Source organism: Solea solea, chromosome 15 (genome assembly GCF_958295425.1).
Source record: "Solea solea chromosome 15, fSolSol10.1, whole genome shotgun sequence".
Taxonomy (NCBI): domain Eukaryota; kingdom Metazoa; phylum Chordata; class Actinopteri; order Pleuronectiformes; family Soleidae; genus Solea; species Solea solea.
Genome location: NC_081148.1, coordinates 12704762 through 12720719, shown reverse-complemented (window position 1 = coordinate 12720719; position 15958 = coordinate 12704762). Strand labels below are relative to the sequence as shown.

At 38.9% G+C, this 15958-nt stretch overlaps 1 protein-coding gene across 1 annotated transcript; it reads left to right on the top strand.

Moving 5' to 3' along the window:
- Positions 1–307: 307 nt before the first annotated feature.
- On the top strand, positions 308–14539 carry LOC131474251 (rab11 family-interacting protein 2). Its single transcript, XM_058652019.1, has 6 exons — positions 308–484; positions 1483–2068; positions 4696–5102; positions 5734–6085; positions 7389–7461; positions 9991–14539. Exons 2-6 carry the CDS (start codon positions 1716–1718, stop codon positions 10213–10215), a joined length of 1410 nt encoding a protein of 469 aa, XP_058508002.1. The 5' UTR covers positions 308–484; positions 1483–1715; the 3' UTR covers positions 10216–14539.
- The last annotated feature ends 1419 nt before the right edge of the window (positions 14540–15958 follow it).

Below are 15958 nucleotides of genomic sequence, written 5' to 3'. Positions count from 1 at the left end.
AGAGTGAAATCTGTTGGCTAAAATAATTTATATTGCCTCTCATTACTGCTTAGTCCACAGCTGTGAGCCAACATTTCACTGTGTCGTGTTTATTTTTTTATACATGTATTTGTGATTTTTTTTTTTTTTTTTTTTTTAATAAACCTGCACGGATTGTATGTGTGAACGTGTGGGACTTTATTTTTTTATTATTATTATTTTATGTAATTAGTTTTATTGTAATTATTTAACTTTATTGTTATAATTATTATTATTATTTGTTTTTAATGAATATTTGGATCTTTAAACTTTCACCCGCGTAGGACAGGAAGTGACGTCAACAAGGAAATGAAGCTCGCCACTAGCCGACACCAGCAGTGATCAGCCACAGAAACATCAGCTGGCGTTCGTCTCATAAGTCGGCGCATGAATGTGGTTTTTGTTTACTTTTTGAGCGTGATGAGGTGCTGAATGTGCGTCTACAGTTACTGAAAATGACACCAAGGTAAGATACTCTGTGTCTGTGTCACGCTCACTGTGCCTGTTAGCTTAGTAGCTAGCTGCCTGTAGCTGTCGTGAACCTGCAGACAAAGCTCAGTGTAAACCTCATAATTATGAGTCGCTTCACCGAATGATTAAACCAGTGGCACTGAGCTGAATTAAAGACTACTAGGTCGTGACACCAGTCGTGAAACCAGTGGAAAGAGGCTCACTTAGGGGGAATTACAATTTTGGAGAATTCATGCAGCTTCAGGAATGTATTAATAACTTTAAACAATATTTATTTATAGAGCATGTTTCAAAATTCACAACATCAACATACATGTCATAGAAATCTGTCAAATGAATAAAGTCATCAGGGTTTGTTTTTGTTTTGTTTTTAAAGGAAGAGGTTAAAGTATTTGATACATAAAATCAATATGGTGTATGGAGGCAGAAATACAGAATTAAGTCTAAAATCAGGAAAGGCATTTTGATAAAAGTGAATTTTAGAAAGCCATTTTTAGGGTTGTCTTTTAGTTTTTCTATTGACACTGTTCTTTCTTTGAGCTCAACAGCAGCAATATACATACAGAGTGCTCATAGACACTATTAGGCAGCAGAAAAAGGCATATACATTGAATCCAAGTGAAATTATTTTGGACTAAATACATTTAATTAAAATGACGTCTTCCCTTCTGAGCCTGTCGCCAATTAGGTGACTGTGCACCAAGACCAAAGTGTGTCACTGCATGAGATCATCACTGTCTGTGGTCATGCTGTAGCACAAAGAGATTCAGACCTGTATATAGATACTGTACCAACTTGTATGCAAATTCACATTGTTTTAATCTTCACATTTCCTGGAATTTCTCGAATAATTAAAATCACATGTGTCTCAACAAATCTGGCTGTAACCATTAGCTGGCTTAATATTGATGCTCTCCATGTGTCCACATGAGTCATGTCTTGGTTCTGGAAAAGATACTGATGCTCTTCTGCTTCTTTCTTCTTTTTTTTTAGATGACTCACCAGTGGCTTGGACATCTGATTTGACAGAACATGAGACTTGCTCTGTTTGTTAGATTTGTCATTGTGATTGCTACTCTAGGCACAAATCACACTGACATGAACAACACACTATCATGAATCATGAGTGTTGCTTTTTGCACATCACTCTCTCTAAAAAACTAACTTCATGCATTTTACCATTTAATTTGTATTGAATGGTTCTAAGTTAACAACCAGTGCTGACAATGTCACTGGGGGAGCAGTCTCAAAAGTGGTTTCCAACCCATGTCCAAGCCACTGTTTTTCAAGCAAGCCATTTACAGCCCAAGGGCAAAAATGGCACCAATGATGCCTACACTATTATTCAGCTGGGCAAGGAAAAGTACTCGACATCAGTGGCAGAGAAGACTGTCAGTCCAGTCTGGCGAGAAGAAGCCTCCTTTGAATTACCTGGTCTGCTTTTGGAGGGCAACCCAGAAGTATATGAACTCTGCCTTATTGTGATGCATCGATCGTTGGTTGGGATGGACAAGTTCCTGGGTCAGAGGTCCATCAATCTTAATGAAATCTTTGATAACAAGGAGCGAAAGAAAACTGAGTAAGTACTGCATCACATACCGTAACAGTAAGGTCCCACATTTCACTTCAGTCAACATAGCTGCCAAACAAAGCACACAGCTAAACCAACCAAATATTAGAAGATTGTCCTCAGCAGAACTCTAACCATGCATTGTTGCATTAGAAAACCTTTCTTGGGAAATTTGCCAAACATGTAATGCTGCCCTGATTTGATTATCAATCATTGGAAATGAAATATTGAAGTTAAAGCAACAAGTGAACTACCATTAATCATGTTTTCTGTACTGTCATTGCAGTGCCATTACTTAATCCACCCATTAAATATTAACTTGCCACTTGTCTTATTTGAATTAGAATCTTTGATACAGTATATTTCTTACCGAGATTTTAGCTTCAAAGAGTTTGAGCTGTTATTTTATGCAAGATTTCTCCAGCATTTTAAGTGTTATTGTAGCTCATGGTCATGAAGCAGTGTAGAGGAACAGCTTTTCTTTAGAGGAAGTGGAAAATATTTGCAGAGCTATTCCAGTCATAAGTGGATTACAGCTCCTGGTACAGTATATTAGTTGTTACACACAGTCACATTCATTTACGTCACATTTTATTTCCACATTAGGCTACATATGTGGACAGTGTGCAGAGTTGTGTGTGTTATATTTTGTGCTTTGTTCTCAATTTCCCTACATTGTTAAGAGATTGTTTTTAGCTTAATCACTGGTGTGGTGTAGTTGGCCTAATTGAAACTAGTGGAGCTGGCTAAACATGTCTTGTTAGTCACTCCTGTTCATACAGTTGTTTCTACTTGTGCCAGTTGAAATGAAACTGGGTTTAAATCTCATCTTGTTTTGTTGGTTTCACATGTTCCTGTGTGCTTTTTTGTGCACAAAGAATGTAAGTCATGAAGTGGAGACACTTTAGGTTGATTATAGGTGTGACTTTTCTGGTCAGTACTGGGTGTTGGTCTAACTGAGTAACAGGTGACTTATCTGTGCTGTTTATCTGCCTTATGTTCCTTCTGAAATAAGGATTGGCCCTGACTTCAGCAGAGAATCTAACATATGCCATCACATCTCTATGAAGTACTATTATACTTGGCCAAAGGGTGTTGATCCTTACAAGTCCATCAAACCCTACAGAAACAGAATAACCAAACTGAATCTGCTGCTAATTAGCTCAGTGCATGTTTTAAAATGGAAAGACACTTCCCTTTTGCCCATCAGGTGGCAGAATCACAATATATTATAATCAGCTTGAATGGGTTTTATTTGTTTTAGGTGTCTGAGCTGATGCAGCTTGAGGTTGTGCCCTTTTTCAGCAGTGGTTCAGTAATGGATATGCTCGCATTGCTTGCTTGCCTAATCCTACACTGCAGGCACACTTGACAATGATGCCGGGACCCTCCATGCTATAGCCACACTCGATAGTACGCCTGTGTTCGCTGTGGCCCTTCGCGCAGTGTTTTTGAACTGACATATTGGGGAGGAAAAACCTGTCTTGATATCTGAGTAGGCAGCCCATAATTATCGCACACCTGTGTTTGTTGATTGTGAGGAGTTTCCCAGAGGTCCTGGCCCAAGTGGGAGGATTGTGGTTCCAAGCACACGGAGGTTTATCTTGGCCTTGAGACACACGTGAGGTGCAGCCCTGGCCCCACGGCAGCAGCATGCTGTGGCCGCTGATCATACTGAGCATGGTGCACAGCCTGGGAATTAGACCCAGTAAGGCCTTTCATGAATGGGCTCCTGGGCCACGAGACGGTTTAGAATAGCCCTCAACAGCTGCGGTTTTTAAAAAAGCCAATAGCAACACTTCTTTGGATTGAAGATATTAGCTGATATTTCATGCTGGAATTCAAGGGATACGACCAACCCCCACTTAAATCCAGAGAGTACTATCAGGAGTCTTATTAAAAGAAATACATTATGCAAATATATTTTCAGTTCAAGGGTTGTCTATTATTTTAAAACATTTATTATATTAATGGGACTGTACTACAGTGGAGCCCACACACGCATTCTAAGATTTACTTTGTCGGGTTTCCTATAGGACATTGTGACAAGCCCTAGAACACGGACGATATGTCTCGTTAGCATATATTGACTGGTGGGTTGCCCTGCAACTTGGCTTTGCAATTTCCCAGTTGCTTGTTGTTGCATTTCTGAACAAAGGCCAGATTTGTGCAAATGCCACGTCATTTCGCTCACAGTGAAAGCATAAATCCCATTACTTCCAGTTGAAGAAGCAGGGAGGTTAAACAAATAGAATCTCAAAAGCAGCCTGAAATGGCCTATATTATTCTGCAGTTGGCTGTTTCTTACATTCAGTTTGCAAAGAATAATGTTTATCCACTGAATGATAAATTGCATTCTCACTTGTGTCAGGAAAAAGTTCAAATGATTTAAGCTCCTGCATTTGTGTTTAGCTTTTGGATTAGTCTGCTCAAATTAGCCTTTTCACTGGTGTCCACAAAGAAGTAGGTAGAGCACATTTCCATTTGTCATTTTGTTTGATAGTGTAGGGGCATTTACTGACTTTGTATACCTGTGTTCTTGAATTGTGGCTAATCAAATAACAATTATTCACTCATTTTATATAAATTGTCTTTTTGAATTTACTAATCCTAAGCTTCCTCCACTCTCATTCTAGCTGGTATTCCTTGCAGTCCAAGCCAGGAAAGAAGAGGAAAGAACGAGGCCGCATCCAAGTCGGCGTCCAGTTCATGAGAAATAACATGACAGCCAGCATGTTCGACCTCTCCATGAAGGAAAAGCCCCGCTCTCCTTTTTCCAAGCTTAAGGACAAAATGAAAGGTCGCAAACATGACAGTGGCTTTAGTGACACATCTTCAGCCATCCTGCCTCGCTCTACTGTATGTGACTTGGAGCCCAGCCGTGAGTCTTCTGGCCCAGACCCACAACCCCAGCCTGATCCAAAGGTGAAGAGACAATTACTCGCTGGGGCTCATAAACTCTCTGCAGCCCATTCCATGTCAGATCTCATTGGGACCCACTTTCGACCCAAACTGGACTCCATGAACTCCATAGGAGAGACTGGTGAGCACCAAAGCTTTTGCTTTCTCATTTTGTTTGTTTGACTTCATGTTATGTTTGCCAGTTTGGTGTTACATTATTATCGTGGTTTGCCACATACCCATCATTGTAGGTCATGGTGTTGGGGCTGAGTCTAGTCACAGAGCTACAGAGATACACTGTATATTTAACAATAAGGGATATTAACTGATAAAGGAAATATATGTAGCTTAACAGTGGCCTGGACTGCTCCTCTAGCTGATACTGTTTTGCACGTACTGAATGTCTTAAAAATCAATATCTGCTGGTGTCAATGTTGTGGTTGGGTATTGTCTAGAACATTCTGTAAGCAGTTTTGAAGTCCTTTTTCCCAGATAATGTGCCACGCACTCTGAAAGTTATCTGACTAGTCTGTTATTCATTACCCACATTTTGTTTAATGATATGTGAAAAGAAAAGAAAAGAAAAGCCAAAACTGTCCACCTTCACACACTTTTCTGACCATACATCCATCTGAGCCAGTTATATGACTGAATTGAATCAGTTATGGTCTGTCCCTAATAATTCCATAGTATTTTCTGTCCTTTTAAGAATGAGATTAGGTCTTTCTCCATCATTAGGTGATGTAATGAATTTGGTTTCTCCCTGATTTCAGGGAGCACAGGTGGACCTCATAGGCGTTCCCAGAGCGAGGTGCCAGACTATCAGGATGGCGAGGCACACAGTGACCCTTTTACTGATATCAGTGACACCCTGCCACAGAAGTATGCCACGCTCCCACGCAATCACAACCCATTTGAGGAGGACCGCGCACAGCTGTGGGACCGTGCAGAGCGGAAGGAAAAAAAGGAGAAGGTCAGCCTACTGGAACGTGTGACAGGAAAGAAGGAAGCCCGCAAGCCCAGCAACGGGGCCCGATCAGGCAGCCCTGGAGACCTGCGTTCCCCCAACCCCTTTAGTGGAGACTCAAAAGCAGATACTAATCCATTCAGCTCCAACTACAAAAGGTAGTTCTCTTTTTCAGTTGTGCTTTGTGGTTCACCAAAATTATAATTAAAACACACAACACAGCTTTCCTCCAGTCACCATGTTTCATTCACTTCATAAAATTCAGTTTTAGTGTTGTTATTTATTTATTCATTTATTTTTTCTTTAATGTATAATTTCAACTTGCTCTCTGATTTTTCATCTTCTTAAATCTGCATATTTTCTGGTTTCTTTTCTCCACATAACAAAGAAAGCATTCAAACTGAATAACTTTGGTTTGTGGGCAAAACAAGACACTTGAGGTTTGGTAAACACAAATCAACATTTTATGGACCAAACAACTAATCAATGAATGTAGAAAATAATTAAAAGATGAATTGATCATGAAAATAATTATTACTTGCAGACCTACTATATAAAATAGAAAATACAAGCTTAATCCAATAATTTGTTAAAAAATATGTCAATACGAATGGTCTTCTGTCAACCATCAAAAATCTCTTTATTCTCTTCACTATATATCCCACCACCTTCCATTTTAGTTTAATGGTGCATCTTAACAATCACCAGCTGATATCAAACTAGTTCAGAGCAATGTTTAGGCAACTAGGAAACAAAAATAACATCCTAATTTCCACTGAATTTCTTGATTGTAGCCTTTATTCATGTGGCTATTATATATTTGCAGCATATTACCATTGTATTTTTCCAGAAATACCTCACGTGGAACAACCGCTACCCTGGGGGGTGTTGGTTACATGTAGTGGCTTGTGTAGTTTTGAATACCTTGTCGATTGAAATCTACTTTTCGATACACCCCCATCTCCCTGCCCTCCACTGTTTTCAAGTTTTGTTGTTGAAAGTCATTTTCCATCCATCCATTTTCTACCACTTTATCCTCATCTGTTTCTTATGTTGCACTAAGAGTTGGTAAGCACTGTGGCTAAGTTCTGGTTTATCCGACGAGAAGGTGTCATTAGTGGCTCTTTAGAGAGCCTGGGCTTGATAAGAGAGCCCTCTGAGCTATAGTAATGAGATCCTATGCTGAGATAGACCACCCAATTAACCACTTATCTCTGGAGGCACTAGTCCATCATCTTTACTGCTGTCTTTGTCATGCAGTAGCTCAGTGGTCATTTATAATGTGGTGCATGAACATAAAGAGGGGCCTCAAAGTACTGTTTTATTGGATGAACTTATTCACAGCTGCAGCAAAAGAACACTTTGTGTTCAACTTAAATATCCAAAATTGCATCAGAGACTCTGTATACATTGTTGTATTCGAAATATACACCACTGACTTGCTGTTTGATTGCTTTGCAGTGACAGAAAGTCAACAGGAAAAGAAGACTTCACCTTTGGCCACAAGAAGAAGGACATCTTTGGAAAGAAAAATGTAAGAATGGAAACACAACCTTGTCTGGTAAAATTGTTTGCCAGGTGATGGATGTTGTTGCACATTGTCACACATTGTCACTTTTACTTGACAGTGACTGAGATAGAAAAGAAAATAGGAGGAATGACCTTCACATTTGCAACTGTGTTATTACTTCATGTTCAGTGTCAGACATATTTTTAGTTGAGAAGTCTAAGTTTCATTTGACAAAGCAGCTGGTGACACTGATCTCTGAGACCTCTGAAAATTCAGATGTGCCATTCAACTAATTAGCAGCTGCACACATCGGTCATCGTGTCTGATCCAATCATGATTTGTAGTGGTGTGAAGTTTCAGTCTATATAAGGTCAGTCAAAGTGGTGTATAGCACTGGCTCTGTAATTGGAGTTTTGTTGTCGAGAAAAAGGCAAAGACATGTTTTGTTTATCTTTTTTAATGATTATTACATTATGTGTAAGTGGCTTCTTATCCTGTTGTTTTCTGTGAAATCCTGCAGTTTCAGATTTAAATGGCACAAAAATGTACAGACTATTACATAGCAAAATTGGTATTCATGAGGGAGCAGTGGGAATGGTTGCTTAAGTGGAGCCTAAACGACAAAGAGAATGCGGATAATGGCTTTCCTCACCTTTCTGTGTGGGTGTTGAGGGCTGTCGGTATCCACACGTGCCCCTGTGCATGCTGCAGTGCCTTGCCGAAATGGCAGGCTCCCATTTCCTCTGTTCCAAGGCCCTAATTAACCACATGCGGGGGGAGGGAGGGCAGTGAGAGATTTCAAAGGACTGAGCTTTTAGATTCTCTAAGCTGAGCTCATTAGAAACTGTAATGAAACAACTGGAGAATGCCAAGTGTGTGCCTTATCTTCTCCTCACTACTGATCGCAGAAAAATGGCCATCATTACTTTGCCAGTGTATGGTCATTTCTAGGCCTTTGTCACCAGCCACTAAAGCTCCTGATTATTATGCTGTGTGTGCACATGCGTGGGTAAGAAAGAGCGTGTGCACATACACAAATGCTTGTATGTTCCGTACAGTATGGCTGTCAGTTCTCTTATTGCCTCTGTAGTTGGCTTAGGTGCAGTATCTTTCAATCAGATGCCTTTTTGTGTTTTGTGTGTGAGGAATAGGTTACTGAGCTCTACTCTTGAAATCTTCCTTACACTGGACATTTAATCTCTATTGAAAATATTTCATTTTGGTTTGTGTAGCCCCACAGTAGCCTCTGTGCTGTTTTAAGCGATAAGATACCTGGTAAGCGGTCTCGCTCCAGGTCTTTCAGCATTGTCTTTAGCCAGCAGTAGAAGCTTGAATGGTGCATGGGAGTGGAAGCTGATAAGTGTGGTATTTTAAACAGGGTGAAGGCTTTGCTGCTCTCTCCGTTCGGGGGAGGATGCCCAGCACTGAAGCGATAAAGTGGTACCTCATTAAAAACGATTACAGCTCCTCGCGTACCCGCGCAATATGATCTGCACATACTGTACCACACTGCTCTGTCCAAAAAGATTGTCCTCAAAGAGCAAAGCTGGGCTTGGGTTGCATCCTTTTTTTTTTAGTATTTTGGTCTGACCTTTAATTGAAGAAATATGCAGCCTGGCGCTTTCCCTTAAAACAAAGATGTCATTTTTGTGGTAAATGTTTTATTGTTCACTACAGGCAGGCTTGCAGTCGTTTTTGCCTTAACCATCCCTGTTTAGGGAGATCATATTAGAAAGTTAAAAGGAAAAACTTTCTCTGTATGGTGGTGTCAAAGTAAAGTCCCATTGGAGCCGTTAAACTGCTGTTGATTTGATACAAACACTGTTAGACAGTTTTAGATCACAACATCTGCCACAGAAAATCAGTGCTCCATCGCTGGGGAAGAGAATGCAGCTCGGGCTGCATTTTTCTGTCCGAACTCGACTGTTCCTGAGAGAATTTTGACTGAGCTGGAACCAATCTTGACATACTGTACATGTACATATGTTTTTTTGTTAGAGCCATACACAGTTGCTGAAGTGTACTATAACTGTGTCTGGCAATGGGAAAGGAGGAAGACAGGGAGAGGGGAAAAGTGTGGGTATGTGCTATTGGTGTGCGTGTGCCCCAGTCAGTAACGAGTCACTGCATCACAATGACAAATGACAAAAGTTATCTTTATTTTCACACACCGTAAGAGCCATCACCAGTATGTATACAATTTCAGACTCACCTTTAACATCCATCAGTTCTTCATAATTAACTCATGTTGAAATTGAACCACTGATAAATATTAACATAAAACAGCCTTGGTATATTTTGAGTTGTGGAGGAAAAGCATAGCATCCACTGTGGGTTAATGGCCTCAATAACCAGTGTGATGTGTTTGCGGTCCTGTCGTAAATAGTAACCCTGGTTTTAAAAAGGGACACTTGTTTGGTTTCCACTTATTATCTCTTATTTTAACCCGTCTTACATCTATTAATTACATATTTACACCATTTCATCAACTTTTATAAAACATATGAACAATTTTGTGGTATGGTACTTAATGATTTTTTTTTCTTTTTTCAGGAGGTGACGAAGGAAAGTGTGGCTGCCTATAGCAACTTATCATTTGAGGAGGTTGTGCAGGAACTCATCAAGCAGAAAGAAGTAGTGAAAAAGAAAGATGCTCAGATCAGGGAGCTGGAAGACTACATCGACGACCTACTTGTGCGCGTCATGGAGGAAACACCAAGCATTCTACGGACACCCTATGAGCCAAAAAAGAAGGCCGGTAAACTTAGCAAGAAATAAAAGGCGGCAAAGAAACAAGAAAGGTTACAAATTAAGGTTTAGCCTTAGCTTGTGTATCATTATCATATGCTAAATTTATGATTGAGCTATATTGTTAGAACAGTTTAATTCAATGAATGTAGTTCTTATACATTTTTATTGTTTTGGTTATCCTAGTTCTTTGTTTGGCATTCCTAAACATCCTTTTTTTTTTAATTCCTCTCTAGTTACTCGTGGTTAATGTTGAGGTACTTAAACACACACATAGTATTCATCACTTAATTCAAATCAGGATTGGGTTTAGCTACTATTGAATGCACTTGTGAACAGCACAGGTCTGTTACTCGTACAGCTGGAAGCCCTTCAGTTGAAAGTGCGGGAAAAGTCGTGTTTACCAGATGATGAAGTCGCAATAGTGTGTTGTTTGCTGAAAGATTGGTCAATTGGATTGACAAGATAAGACCAAACTGTTGGTACTGTTTTTAAACTTGGCATCTAAAATGTGATGCATGTGAAGCAGAGACGGTATAAGCTTTGCTTATAGTCTCCTCTAGTCATTGCTGCAGATGTGGATGAACTCTGCTTTTATCCAATAGACTGAGTGATTTATAGGTATTCTTAGAAAAACTGGAAGAGAGTTGTTGTAAGAAGAAGTTGCTGGACGGTAAATAGGAGTCTGGTTTCTCTCCGAGTCATTTTTACGAACAAACTTACATCCCTTTTATTTGGTGCTGACTCTTTACTCTCTTTATTTTATTTATGGTGATTATCATGTAAATGTCTTGCACCAAGGATCTTGTATTCATTCACTGAAGGTTATACTTTTTGTGCAATAATCGCAACTTAATCGTTTTGGGGTTGTATGATGCTGATAATGTTCTTGTTTACAATTTAATGACATCTTTTGTTTTGAATCTTTGACTAAATATTGATTGAATTTCTTTGTTAAGGCCTACATGAATTGACCTGCCTTCATTTCTTACCACTACAGTTTTTTTGAAGGATTTTGCTGAGGGTACAGGTAAGCTGCACATGTGGATATTTTCAGTTTAACAGTTAAACATGCTAAAATGTCACAGTGACCCCAATACCACCTCTCTTGCAAATGGTTTTGTTGTAATAACACTTAAAAGTTATGAAATCTTAGCAAACACTTTCACGCACTAAGGCTTTGCTGATACAGTTCATATATGTAATTCATATTGGCATTTATATGTTTACTGGTGACCTCCATTGTGTATTGTGGCTCAGTATATTTCACTGTATTTGATGTTTCATGATCAAAATTGTAAGAGGATAGAATGTGTGTTGCTCCAGTTCACTTGGTTACTGACGATTCATTAATAATTGTTTGAGGTAAATGACCAGTGGACATAATTTAGGTCACTGACGGCTTGTGTCGGATGTTTCCTGTCCTCATTTCACAGTTTTAGTGTCATCTCAAATGTCACTTCAATCTGTGATGCTGAAACCATAGCAGCACACCTTATTTCCATGTTAAACACTACGCCATAGTTTTATTTTATTAGCAACATGACAAGCTTTGGAGAAGCTGCCTGATTTCACCACTGGTACTAAAATGAATGAAATGACTACTTTTTAGGTTCTGGTCTCGGACAGAGGCCTTTTCCTGAACCTGTGCTTGTTGTATAGTTACTTACTGATGTTAAGGTTTACATTGCTACTTTGTTTGGTCTTACTTAATGGAAAGGAGTTTCATGAACAGTGTTGAATATGCTTTGTATTATCAATATCTTTCACTCAAAGTTGCACACCATTTTTAATGGAGGTCCTTTTAAAGTGATGATCCACTTTGTCTGGTTGCTGATATAAATTCCGATTTTTTTCTTCTTTTTTTTACATCTGTTTTGTAACAACTGTTCTATCCCAAGTCTTCAGAACATTTGACCTCTACACTGTATGATACCAAACTGCAGGTGCTGCGATACTGTACCTATGAAATGTCAACAGTCCAAAACACTTTAAATGGTTTCATGTACGTCGCACCACTCTGAAACACATTTAGTCTTATGCTGTTCATAATTGTTTTCTGCTGCTGTGAAAGGACTTCTTTCTTCTGTAGGTTTGTCATCTCTTTTTGGATTTGAAGCCTAAATCTTGATGCTGAATGTATTCTGGTTGGCTTTGGATATGCAGAGTTTTGAAATGTATAATGATATACAGTACATTAACAAGGCCATTCAACCCTTGATTGCCTTTAAAGTATTTGGTGTATCCAAAGAGGTCATTTCAGATGCAATTGTTTTTTTTGTCCTGTTCTACACTTTATTCTCTGTGGTTATTTGGACAAAATTCAGCTCGTCTTTATCATGGACAGGAAGTTATTGTTAGCATTGTGTGTGTGATGATGTGACACAAGTGTTGTGAAAATCCCTTTGTATTTGAAAGGGATGATTTGATCTGCATATATTTTCTAAAGCCAAAACATGTTATGATACTAATGAAGAAGATATGTGGACAAGTATCTGCTTTCCATTATGAAAAACTTTAATGAATGCCTTCCTACATATTATGTTAAAGTACTGTATAAACTCTCATCTACTCATTACAGGCTGCAACAACTGCTTTGACTAGTCTGTATTCATAGTTAGCCAGTTGTTCATGGACCTTACTAGACATTACACACAAACTACATATAATGTAGTGCTTAGACACTTTGTAACATCACTTCACCTGTCTCGACCTTTGGAAATTGTGCTTCCTGCGGATTTATTCTGAACATTCACAGTTCATTTATCTGAAATTTTAAAAGTGGGAATAAAAGTGTAAACTGAAGAGTGACTATTCGCAAATTAGTCAAAAATCTGACATTTACAAACTCTGGCTTAATTGTGATACTCTGGCTTTATTTTAGTTTTACCCTTCTGCCACTTTAGATCATTTCTCGTGCATGTATTTATGGAAGTGACATTTTAGTTTAGGTCATATTGTGTTTTAAAAGAGAGCAGGTGATTTACACCCACGTCTGCAAAGATTCTGAAAGCTTGGTTGCTTTGCCTCAATGAACAGATAAGGTCTGAGAACATTTAATGTTTGGGCCTCAAGGTTATTTAGTTCAAATGAAAAATGAGGGGTTTACTTAATTAATTTCGCTTGCCACTCTCTTTCTCTTAGCTTGATTCTTACATCGGCTTCATGCTTTAAAATCATTTATTGCTTTGTTAGATAGTCTATAACACAAATCTAAATGAAAAGAGTTTTTTAATATAATTTTCAGCACAGTAATATGTTTTTTGTTTGTTTGTTTTTTATAAAGCCTGCATCATTAAAGAGTTCTTCCTTGTCTTTTTAGATAAAAGTTGTCATTCAATTAATGGCAGTCTCTAAATATGCAAAGCACTCTTCAGGCTCAGAGGCAACATTTCCTATAGAGTCTGGCCATGGCTTGTGTCATAATGTAAGTTTATACATCCTGGACATCCGTTAAGTAAGTAAGAGTTGTAGGACATTGTTTGCCAAACTAATGTATGACTTTTTTCCCCCCCCTCCATGTTGACGATGCATGCATGCACTGATCTCACAATTCTCTGGCAGTCGTAAGTCCTCTGCTGATAATATGATGCTGCTTGCCATAGGCCACAAGCAGCTGCCAGGCAGTAAGACATAAGCTCCAGCTAAATCCCCTGATGGTGCTCGTAATGTGGCTCATAGTTTGGAAGAAAATGATGACTGTGTTTATAGAAGATCTTGCCAGTCAGCAAAGCTTAATTGAGTTAACGGTGTATAGAGGCTGGTGCACAGAGGCCAACACAGTTGAATATATGTGCTGGGTTTGGTTCTTCGTTAAGATGAATGAACGAGGAACATTCAGGTTCCTGCCTCGTAATGTAACTCGTAAATGTGTTTCTGCATGTGAATCACATTTTTTTTTACTATGTATCACACAATGTTGCCAAAATTGTATAGCATTTTTCTGCTTCAGAAACCATTAAATCACACAACCTTGTTGAAATGTTAGAATTCAGAGTTCCGTGTCTGAGTCAGTTAAATAATGATGTCATAGAATGCACTGTAAAAAATGTAATTTTAATATTTAATATTCCCCTGTAATTAATTACCAATATGCAAGACTTTCATACAAGGATGTTCTGGGGGGCATGAATGTATGGCTTTTATTTTGTAATTCTGGGAACACTCTAGAGTCTTGATGCTGTTTTATGACAACAGTGTAATGCTGTTAGTGGTGATTGTAAAGTGCCAACCTAATTCAAAGGAAATGGTGATGCATTCCTAATTCTGATTCACTTTCAATGTACTACATTTTGGAGCATTACATTTTAAATAATGTCATCGCTGTCATGATTAAATTCCAATGTTTTTTGAAGATTGAAAGTTTTGTATGTTTCTATTGCATACCCTCACTATAAAAGAAAACTGATTAAAATTGTGGAAACGTTTTATAAACAAAATGACAAGAGTTTAATAACAAGTATTACTTTTTTATTACAGATCAAAAATGATCACTCTGATTCAAATGTGCAAAGCATAGTTCCTGAAGGATAAATTATACACCGGTCTTAATTAACTCTGATCTCACTGGCAGTTGAACCATGATTAGTGTTTGTTATTGTGCTGATTGGTGTCAGGCATTTGTTTTGTCCCTGCTCAGAGACACTCTTCCTTTTGTTCTGGGAAAATTCCCATGCCTTACTGGCAAAAGAGAGAAGTGGCATCGTTTGACAACTGAGTAGCAAGATTGCTTGTTAAAATGCCACTCTAATTTGCCTGTGTGTGCTACAAGACTGTGAAATCTTTTGGGACAAGAAACACTTGTCTTGTTTACCACCTGATGCTTTTGTGGATTGGTTTGCTTCCCTGTCACCCTGCCACATAGCAGGTTAAAACATGACCTCTCTCCTGTCACCTCAGTGTTGTAGTCCCTGAAGAGGTGTGCCTCAACAGCGCAGCAGCTGCCACTGCTCACCACAGCATCATGTTAGATCTCCTGATGGAAGTTGAATAGCAGTGGTAACCATGGATACTGGCAAAATACAAAATTACTTACAGCTTAATCAAATAAACGTTGACGGATATAGGTGACTGAAACAATGACAAAACCACTTGAAGGTTTTTAGTTTTTTCCACAACAACAAATTAATGTTTCATTAACAGTAGTTTTAGATTAAATCATGCTCATGAATTTAATTTAAATATATGTATGTCTGTGTTAACTTGTGCATCTTGGGAGACAGGGAACACAAATAAGTGTGTAATTGGCCTTTATGTATGTGTCACCTGTTGTATTTATAAGCTAATTGGCATACCTATTGTCATCCTTACACGTTCATCAGCATATTGAATTTCACAGATCCCAGCTTTTGTACGGCAGAGGCACGTGCCATTTGAGTGCCTCCTAGACTGAAGCCCATTAGTGCATTGTGCATTATATCATATTGCGGTAATTTGAGGAAATTTCCAACAAACATGTTACGTAAGATTCTGTGGGTGCAGAAGAGCACATGCGTGCCAGAAAGGGCCACCCACAGGTCACCTGTACTCCCCTTTAAATATGGATGGGCGTCATGGCAGGGATCAATGTCATCCTGCACGCGTCTGTGAATAGAAGTGCCTCGGGCAATCATGGAGAAACTTTTATGAGGAGAAGTTCAGCAGATGGATGAGGTGTTTTAAGGGAAAACCCAGACCTATTTGGGCAGCTGGGCTGAACTTGTTGGATGATCGGGGGCCAGATGTCAAGGTTAACCCCTTAAATTCCCCAGAGTATCAGACCCCACCCACTCAT